The sequence below is a fragment of the Cyprinodon variegatus genome, unplaced genomic scaffold (assembly GCF_000732505.1).
Source record: "Cyprinodon variegatus isolate N-32 unplaced genomic scaffold, C_variegatus-1.0 Scaffold2055, whole genome shotgun sequence".
In the NCBI taxonomy this organism is placed as follows: domain Eukaryota; kingdom Metazoa; phylum Chordata; class Actinopteri; order Cyprinodontiformes; family Cyprinodontidae; genus Cyprinodon; species Cyprinodon variegatus.
In genome coordinates this window covers 29,531-40,311 of record NW_015152508.1, presented here as the reverse complement: position 1 = coordinate 40,311, position 10,781 = coordinate 29,531, and the positions used below count along the sequence as shown (strand labels likewise).

General features: G+C 38.7%; 1 protein-coding gene across 1 annotated transcript in view; it reads left to right on the top strand.

Annotated features, from left to right (window-relative positions):
* LOC107105090 (equilibrative nucleoside transporter 4-like) overlaps positions 1-10,372 on the top strand; it is a 23,944-nt gene extending 13,572 nt beyond the window's left edge. The window contains exons 5-8 of the mRNA XM_015405208.1: positions 1,683-1,806; positions 1,961-2,148; positions 4,139-4,379; positions 9,784-10,372. Of these exons, the coding sequence (XP_015260694.1) occupies positions 1,683-1,806; positions 1,961-2,148; positions 4,139-4,379; positions 9,784-9,920 (690 nt within the window). The 3' untranslated portion in view covers positions 9,921-10,372. The remainder of the gene's footprint in view (positions 1-1,682; positions 1,807-1,960; positions 2,149-4,138; positions 4,380-9,783) is intronic.
* The last annotated feature ends 409 nt before the right edge of the window (positions 10,373-10,781 follow it).

Below are 10,781 nucleotides of genomic sequence, written 5' to 3'. Positions count from 1 at the left end.
AGATAGATAGATAGATAGATAGATAGATAGATAGATAGATAGATAGATAGATAGATAGATAGATAGATAGATAGATAGATAGATATTATTGCATTATGGTTTACTGCAGTCGATTTTTCTTTGTTAAAAAGATTGGTCGGGGGGTTGCACCATGTTTCCATGTTCTGAGCTTTGCTACCCAGGACAGGAAGCCAAATTGCTCAGATGCAGAACAGGATTTTATCTACGGATCTCACAATAAAGCGGCCTGAATACACATATGCTCCACACTTTTCAGAATTCTTTTTCTGCTTTAACAAAAAAAAAATAAAAATAAAAAACATACCTTTTATCACAATTTTCATTTATGACCAATTTTTTTGTTCACTGTTAAAATAAAATGCTGCTCCAACTTTAATAGCAGCTTCAATTGGTAACATTGAATTAAGTTTGCTTAAATTAATTTATTTAAGTTTTCAACTTATAAACGCAACAAATTAGGTTGCATCAAAAGGATTCAATTTCTTGTCACCATTTGGAGCAATTCATTTCAGTTGGAGCAGCATTTCCTTTCTAGTGTTGGTCTATTGCAAAAAAGTCCGAATAGATGTGAGACAAATTGTGAAAAAGTTAAAAGGATGTTGAATTTTCCTCAGTGTGTGGAGCAGTAGATACTCTCTTTAGTTTTCACCTGCAACATTTCAAATGCTCAAACGGTTTTTACAGTAAATGTAACAAAAATTAAATATTTCAGAGAGAGATATCAGGTACCTGAATTATCGCATCACGTTCTTGACGGTTTCTGTGGGGAGATGTTTTATAAATGTACAAGCAGGTTCAGGCAGTTAGTCTTGGCTTCTTTTAAAAATGCACTTATTCATGGTCTGCTTTCCTTGGCTGCCATTCAGAAAGACAAACCTTTAAATGGATGAGAGAGGGAGAGAGAGATGCTTTATTGGGATTGTGATATGCAGGACAGAACGTGACATGGGTTGATGAAGGAAAAACAGGGAGGAGGAAAATGATGCTTAGATTGTCTTTGTGCAACAGGAATAAAGGGCTGATTAGCATAAGATACAGAAAAAGAGGGAGAGTGGAGAAAAATGACTAAAAGGAAATGAGACGATAAGGTGAGAGGAGAGGGCAAGAGAGCAGAAGAGCAGTCAGGATGATAAGATTTAAAAAGAGAGCAAAAATGAGTTAGGAGCAGCTGAATTCATTTGGTCGTTGTGCTTAAAACAGCAAACAGAGCTGCCATTCTTCAGGTTTTCTATCTTTGAATCCATCTGTGCATCTAAAAGACAACCCCCAGTCTCACTGTACTGTGTGTGTGATCTGGGTCCCAAGGCTGTTTCTAGTGGTGACTCTATTAGGTTGCCGAGGGAGACGAAAGCTCTGCATTATGGGATAATAAGGAGAACTAGTGCTTTTTGGCATGCATGTCTCTTTAATCAGCTAATGGATCCGTCTGTGTGGCTGTGTGTGTAGATTTAAAAACAGTCTATATCAGTGTGTGTGCTGCTCTTATGCTAATTTGTATTCCAGTCAAAAGACTTTCCGACATCACTACATCATCCTGAATTTGCAGCTGTCCTCTCTAATAGGCGCTGCCATTAAAAGCTGATTTCATGCTTCCTCTGGCTACCTCTAGTGTTTAGATATAGAAATGAACAGCAAAGTGGTGATGAAATGTGTCTCCTCAGGGAAACGGAGGGACCGCGGCGCCCGCCTCTGCTGAAGAAGGCCAGGAAGACTTTGTGGGCGGTACTTATGTGAGATTCGATGCCCCGAAAGCCAAGATGAGGAAGAGCTGGCCCGGTGTCCGCGGTACTCCCTGCTTTAATCTTCTTCTCTCACCGTTCAATTACCCTCTGACAAATAAATCCCCTGGTGGGATTTATTGGAAAGCATCAGAGTTCAACTGTGAGTCATCAGATTTTTAATTACTGGTGCATATGTGCATGTCTCTCCCCCCCAACAGACATGATCTTGCACCGTTACGTGGTGTCACGTGTGATCTGGGCCTACATGCTGTCCATAGCCGTGACCTACAGCATCACTCTGTGTCTCTTCCCTGGGCTGGAGTCCGAGATACGGAACAACACCTTAGGGGAATGGCTGCCCATCCTCATCATGGCCACCTTCAACATGTCCGACTTTGTTGGCAAGGTCAGCAAAATTTTCAGCTATATGAAGCTATAATGGTATTATATAGATATTAAGGCCAGAATCACTTCTACTCCTCACACATTTAGTCAATTGATTCAACTTAGAGGTTTTCTTTTTCTTTTTTTTCATTTAAAAATTGGTTTATTAAATGTTTTCTTTACTTTTCTATAACAAATGTAAAAATCTTTAATGGTAATTTGAAAGATTCTGGTTCTGATTCCTTCTTTTTCATCCTGGTTCCTTTCAAACCTCAATTCCAAAAAAAAAAAAGAATCATAAAATCTCACCTGTTATGAATGAGCTGGATAACCAAGTTCTGCCCTTAATAAAATACTCTGAACTTCCCAATGAAATTTAATTCCTTAAACATCTAAATTTGTATGGACTTTGCGTTACATCATTACATAGTTATTTTTAACCAGTATATAAATATCAGTCCTATGAACGCTAATATAAGCTTATGAATTTTCCTTTCACAGAGCCCGACTGGTCAAATCTTTATTTAACTTTAAGCAAACTTTCAAATGCTGCTTCACAAACAGGTGGTTGCAAACAGACTTCTTCTTAGGCAGCTTCTTTTTCCTGTCGGCAGCCAAGATAAAGAAAATAGGAATCGAAAATGAAATATTTGGACGATTGCAGGAGAATTCGAAGGTCAGAACCAGTGCCAACCGATCCTCGATACCCAGAGGTCTTTAAAATCCTGGAAAGTTTGTGAATTTGAAAAAAATATATATTCCAAGCCTTGGAAAGTTTTTTAAAATAGCCATAAAGAGACATCTGTTTTGAAAATATTTTTATTTTATTTTATTTTTTTGGTTTGAAATTTCACTCAGATGACAACAGAACTTCATGATCATTGGGCTGTTTTTCTATTTCTTCTTGCGTTTCTATGTAGTCATCATGGATAACATGCGTGTAACAGCAGGTGCATTGACGGATGCAATCTTCTCCCTTATCAGTTGGTAGATTGCCAGTCAGTCAGTGACTCGGTAATCGAATGGACAGAAAATTCTGATTTCAGGCTACATGGCTTGCCAAAAACAGCCATGGGTAACAAAGGACCAACAAAGACCCAGGCGCTAAAAAACAAAAAAAGTAACGAGCATGGGTGAAGCTGCTATGCTACACCAGCTTCTCACAAATACATGCTTTTGAAATTAAAATTACATCTCTGTTTCAACATGCAACAAGTGCCTAATGTGATGAATAAAGTTCAGATGTGTAATTGTAGTTCCTTAGTTGTTAGCATTAGTTAGCTGCTTATGTTGTCGCTGAACATGACTAAACATCGCTTTAGGATGCTGTACTATCATATTGGCACCAATATCCTACATCAAAGTAAATCTTTCCTAACAGATAAAAAGAACAATAACTTTTTTTTTTTACAGTATTCATATTTTTTGCTGTGCAATAAATTTTTTGGGGGGCAAAGAATGCAGAGGAAAAACTGTCTTTTTATTGCAGACAGTTTCTCTTAGTGTGTCAAATTCTACCTTTCTTTATACCAAAGGGGGTCCAGAGAGAAAGGTTTGGAAACCACTGCAATGATCCTCTAGTCTTGTAAAGTGGAAACTTTATATTCAAGTGCTTTTGTTGTGGTAGAGAAGAGAAACATGTTGCATCCAAAGATTATCCTGACCTGCTACTTGGGCAAGACAGTTAGACTTCCTAATTCATCTGCCACTGGAGGAAGAGGATGCATGAAATGCATGGACTGACTGTTAGCGAGCGTCTTATGAAATCAAACAATAACGGGCATTTCAAAAATGAGTGTAAATCGGGATATATATAAAACACAAAAAAATTTGCAGCATTGTGTACGCTACAAATACAACAGCAGATAACCCTTAATGATGCAGTATTGACCAAACAGAATAGTTTTACTCGGCTTTCTCCTGGGATTATGTGAGGGTCGGCAGAAGACCAGTAGCTTATATTGTCAGAAACGTGATTTAATGTCCTTTTATCAAATGCCTTTTCTCCTTAGATACTTGCGGCACTTCCCTATGACTGGTCTGGGGGCCGCCTGCTCTTCTTCTCCTGTCTGAGGGTGGTCTTCATCCCTCTGTTTGTCCTGTGCGTGTACCCGGTGGGTGCGCCCATGCTGTCCCACCCTGCCTGGCCGTGTCTCTTCTCCCTCCTCATGGGAGTCACCAATGGCTACTTTGGGTCTGTCCCGATGATCCAGGCTGCAGGGAAAGTGCCCCCTGAGCAGAGGGAGCTGGCAGGTGAGTGTTACTGTGCTAATACACCATCTTAAAGCAGTGTAAACCAAAAATCTTCAAGATCAGATTAGATATGAATTTACAACAGCACTAAAACTGTCATGACTCAGAAAAGAGGACCCAGTATTCAAGGCAAGACAGACAGTGGTATTATTCAAAAAGCATTTATTTAAAACGGGATCCGCGGATTTGAAGTAGCAGCGGCTAGGGTGTCAAATTCAGGAACCTCTACAGGAGAGAAACACAGGTTAGTGAACATGATAATCTGATGGAGGATGATCATAAATGCATGAGTCTCTAACCTGGTTTTACAGTTCAGTCCGTGCCCAGAGAACGAGGTTGATTCCAGCTGGTTGGCTGATAAGACACAGTGGACGCTGACAGAGAGTTCCAGATGCTGAAGCCTTGAAGGCTGCAGAACTGGCAGCAGATCAGACCCAAGCAGATGATGGAAGGCAGGATAAACCAGGTTCAAGTCAGGAGGCAGATCCAGGTTCAGTTCACAAGAAGAATCCAGCAGGAGTCCAAAGACAGATTCAGGCACACAGATCAGAACTGGGACAGGCAGACTCAGAGGTCCAAAAGCAAAACGGGTCAGGATCAGTTACACTAAAACACTCTCACATCAAAGGCTCCAGAATTATCTGTCCTGATAACTGGAAGCAGGCAGGTAAAAACAAATCAGACGGGTACAGGAGGGTTCACTGATTGAGAGGCAGAACAGGAAATCAGAAACGCTAAGGTAACGCTGCTTCCCACTGGCTCGAGAGAAATATCTGGCCCTGATGACTGGTAGCAGGCAGCTTTAATAGAGGCAGTAGCAGGTATATGAGATGAGCAGTAAAGTGAAACTGTTAGACAGGTGAATGAAAATAGAAATTAAGCCAGTCATCAACACCAAGATCAGGACAAAAACTTGTTTCGCAACAGCAGAAAGAAAGAAAACCATCTAAGAAAAGGAAACAGAAATGTCACAAAGTGTCATGTTTCGGTTTGTGTGAGCTGCTGCTCACTGTGTTTTTCTAAAATGAAAATTCGTTTTGCACACCTGCATAGATGCATGCTCCAATCCAAACCTTTAAAATCCTTATTGTGTTAGCTTGATTTATTGATAAGGAAGTAAAGGTAAGGTTATTTTATCTTTTTTGCAATAGTGCACAACCAGTAAATATTTTAAAAGCTTTTCTGAATTTAATTTGACTTTAATTTTTTTTTCTACACTTTTGTACTTTAAGCTATGTGATAAACTGCTGTTACTTACCTATCAGTGCAACTAAATAAGTGTTCACACCCCAATTAAAAAATATAAATACCTCTTTTTTTATCATTGATATGAGATGTATCTTGTTCTTAAAAAATATTCAATAAGAGAGGGATTGTTTTGTTGTTGTTGTTGTTTTTTTTTTTTTTTTTACAAAAATCCGGTTGCATTATTGTGCTCAACCTTAAAGTAGGGTTACAGTTTAAGGCCATTATGCATCTTTTTTGTTTGCAAAAAAACTAATCATATAATAATAGGATTTTGACATCAATTAAACAGTGCACGCACTGGTTTTCCAAGAAATTAACTAAAATGGCATTGGAAATAGTCCAAAATGTGCCTAAGGTTACCTACAGCTGAAGACAGCACTGATGTAGAAGGAAAATAAATGGCTTCCTGCCATGAAGATAACAGCAGAATGACCAGATACAGCAGCCAAAGTTCGGCAAGTTTATTTTTAACAAAACATCAATGCTGCAAACACATGAGGGATGCAGCGATTCATGTATTTACTGCAACAACAAGAAGATTGAGCTGACTTAGAGGCGCTAAGCAGATCATTGAGTTTCTGAAGTGTCTTTAGATTATTCTTTCTTAATTTAAAGACTTTGTTTTTTGCAAAACCCACTAATTTAAACAAGAGGCATTTTGGGTCTTTAGTCGCGGTGGTGATATTTAGATTATGCTATTAATCTCTGTCTTTAATGACTACAGATCTACCATGAATGACCAGAGGATCATTACTCTGCTTGTTTTCCCTCAGAATAGGACTGATTGAGGCGATTATAAACAAATTTACTGGCTAACAGTCCTTAGCCAGAGCAGTTAGAGCTGCGCACTGCTCTTCCAGCTCGTTCAGTCTCTCACGTCTTCTTATTTAATGTTCTTTCAGAGGATAACATGACAGATTGTTATTGCCCATAATAATGCCTGAAGCATTTTTTTGCCTGCCTGATATGGATTTGTGAGTAATCTCTGAGATAAAATGGAGCGGTACCGCTTCTGCATCAGGAGATAAAAGGACTGATGGGTTTTTAACTGTTTTTTCGTTTAAAAAAAACTCAAAGCAAAGCAAACAGTCCAGCATTTAAAGCGTTGACTTGATGGGCTAATGAAGAAAATAACTTCCCCTTCCTGTCTAAACAGGATATGATTTCAACCGTCTTTACAGGAACAGTCGTACATGTCTATTTGTTCTCATTATCCGTCTGAAACGCCATTAAAAGATGTGTTAAGTTTAATGTTATTTGAATAGTACAGATCATTTATGTTTATGGTTTTATGTCTTTATAAGGAGTCTCTGAGGCATCCCAGTTATTAAGCTGTCAATGTTTTCCACTCTTTCTGCCAATAATTCTCTAAATTTATCAGACCCTTCATAAAATCCCCTCTAAATGTGATTTTCTGTTAGTTTTTTTCTGAACTAAAAGTTTTGAAGTCAGTCTCTATTTAAATGTCTGCTGAACCTCAGGGTGGCATGAAGGAAAGCAATAAGTTTGATGTTCATTAATTTACAAAAACTTCCCGTTGTGTTGTGACAGTATCTCCAAATCAGTTAAATCACTAGAATTGTTTGATTTTGGATTATATTAGATTATTATATTATGTTCAGGTGATACAGACTGGAGATCTTGACCTTGCAAACTGTCCTCATGGGAAAATGTGAATCCCCGATCTGTCCATCCCATAAATACTAAAGGTTGTCTAGATTTATGCTTTCCTTTAAAATATGGAACACCAACGTCTCCTTCTACTCATTACTCACTTAAAACTCACCTGAACTAGAAATCTTTTATTTTTTTTATAAAGCTCACATAAAGCATTAAGTGGAAGGAACATGGGTCCTCTCCATCAGTTCCTTTCATTAAATCGTGATTCATGTAGCAGCAGCATCATTATTGTTTAATGGGAAAAAATCCTTGAATTCCTGCTTTGTTCAGCAAAAAAACTTAATTAAAAGCTTGAGGTTGTTCTCTACATGGGCCTGATCGATCCCAAATAAAAGGAACTAAATTTCATGTACAACAATCTTTAGTAAGTGGGTGTGTTGCCGCGATCTAAAAAGATAGCTGCACAAATGTTAAGACTGATTGGCTGTTCTACTGGCAGCTTCAGAGCCTTCATAAAAGAAAGATGAGGTTCTAAGCCATGTAGAGTAATAATTATTACAAATAATATTGACAGTGCAAGTCATAGCATATCTCACAGTGCTACCAACTAAAGTTAAAGAAAACAAGAACCATCATCAAAATGTGTCTTTGCAGGCTATTGTGATATTCTACTTTTTGTTTATAAACATGATACAATTGGGCTGCTCAGTTGTGGAGTGGGTAGCAAGAAGGTTCTGTGTTCAATTCCCGGCCCAGGGTCTTTCTGCTTGGAGTTTGCATGTTCTCCCTGAGCATGCGTGGGTTCTCTCCGGGTACTCCGGCTTCCTCCCACAGTCCAAAAACATGACTGTTAGGTTAATTGGCTTCTCCTAAGGTGTGTATGAATGGTTGTGTGTCTCTATGTTGCCCTACGATGGACTGGTGACCTGTCCAGGGTGTACCCCGCCTCTCGCCCGTAGACAGCTGGAGATAGGCACCAGCCCCCCCTTGTGACCCTGCTTGGGATTAAGCATGTCAGAAAATGGATGGATGGAACATGACACAATTTTAATTGTGAAAATATTATCTGCTGTCTTGCTGCATTTATTTCTGCCAACCTGTTGACATTTTTCTCTTTATGGATATTATTCTACTATTGCTATTTCTGACAGTCCAAATATGTTTTCATGTCCAGAACATCTTCTTTGTGGCAATAATGACCACAGATTTTTTTTTTTTTGCACAAGTTTGCATCTAACTTGCAGAAGTGCTAAAAGAAAAGATGCACAAACTGAGACTGCAGTTTAGTTTCCATTTTGGAAAAATCACTTTTGAGGAGATAATTGTTTACATTTGTATATCCTCTTCAACTTGATTGGTTTGGTGATTAGAGCGGAGGTCTTCAACAGGGGGGCCGCGGAGGTACTTAATGGGGGTCATGAAAGTTTTTGGTTGATTACACTTTTTTTTTCCATATTCCCCGTGCAAATTTTTCCATTAATTGAAATGTCTTTAAATACACATTAACATGAATTCAACACACTGTAGTAAACAGATAATGGAGGCAGAAGATGTATTTCAATCTTCAATGCAGTCAGTGACATACAGGAGCTTTTTCAAGCACCGTTTTATTTAAAACACCTGTCCCATCAACGAGGAATCAGAAATACTTTAATAATCCCAGGGCGAAATTACGTTCATTGCATTACACCTTCTGTAATAGAGTGACTATAGGACCAGTTTGATATAACACAATTTCATACAATATATATAATTAGGGGGTCCCCGCTCCATCTCACCATCAGTTTTGGGCTCCTTGGCCTGGAAAACATTGAAGACCCCTGGATTAGAGTATGATTGTCATACTGATGAAGGGAACAAACTATCTGCTTGATTAGAAGCAGAAATCACTTTGCACCTTCTTTGAATATCTGCTCTGCCTGAACAAACAGGTTTGCACATGGGTGGTTCTAGATAGGGGCCAGCAGGGGCCATTGCCCCTATGGAACTGGCCGCAGTTTGGCCCCTCTACTAAAGACACATTACCAAACCAGTTTTATATGATTGTCATAGAAACTGTAACTGATTGGTCTATTGAATAAATATATATTTACAATTTTACTTTAACAAGGATTTAAAGATGCCTGTAGAAAAGACAAAAATCTTTATCTATTAGAGCCAAGTCTCCAGATCCATGAGTGGCTTTATTGGGTGATTTTATTTGAAATTATTAACCATTATGCTGTTTTTTGTTTTATTCTTTTGCTCTGTGAATCCATGAAAAGACACTGGCCCTAAGTTGCCCCCCTGGTAAAATTGGTCCAGATTTACACCTCTTTTAAAAAGCACAAACCTCTTGAAGACCAGACCTGATGATAAATCAATTAAAAAGATAGTGGCAAAAATTGAGACATATGAAAATGTTTTCTACTCTCCTTTTATTCCCACCACCCTATAATTATCCAGCTGAGTCAGTAACATTTTGGATCTAAGCTCCTTTCCTCTCCTGGAATGGCTGCTCACTAATTTCCTGTTCTGTTTCTCCATCTTCCTGCAGGAAATACGATGACGGTGTCCTACATGACGGGTTTAATGGTGGGCTCCTCGGTGGCGTACGCCACATACAGCTTCAACCCTACAGCAGCAGGAGCATGCCCCCCCCCACACGCACCTTTCAATGCTACAGGGTACTGAATGTCTGCATACACTAAAACTCACACACATAGACTTTAACACTGTATTTATGTGCAGCAGAAGTAAGCATTTAAAGTTGTAGCATCATGATGAAGTTTCAAAGAGGGAAAGAGCCGGAGCACCCCCCCGCCCGCCCCACAGCAGCCGGCCGGCCGAGGCTAACATGGATGACCTTTGAGAATCACTCAGTGGAATTACTGCCTGCATGAGGACCAACAGATTGTCTGACATTTGTAAGGCAGAAAGGCAAGTCATGTTTCACTGCAAGGAGCGAAGCCGAGTTTCTCTACAAGTCTGACTTGTTATTAATGATGACCCAGAGACAAGGTTAAAGCGGGAGGGGGGGCCTCAATTTAAGAAAGGATTTATTCGCTTACTCATTAAGAAAAAAAAGAAAAAAGTTATATTTTGAGCAACTTTAGAGCGTCATTTCCCCAAATTGTATGATAATAAATGATTAAAGCAAAGGCGCTGACATTATTATATAGTTCATATCAGCATAAAGAAAATTATATTTCCACTCCAGGCAGTTTAATCATAATAATCATTCCTAACAGGATCTATTCATGCTGGATCAGTGATTTTTGCTGTTAGCATGTTAGTGTCATTCTGAATATTATTTATTTAAATGTATTCTTGCAGGTTTGAGAGGTTTTATCAGGAAAAAAAGGAAAATGTAAGAAATACAGGTTTTTAACTATCTTGTAAAAGGGAGGGTTTTTTTTCCATTAAAGCTATATCGTTAGTGTAAACCATGATAAAAGGGGAATAATCAATTCAGATATTTATCTCTGCAGAGAATCTAAAAAGTGATCCATTTTAAAGCGAAAAGGAAACCCCCAGAAAAGTTTGTACATGTGG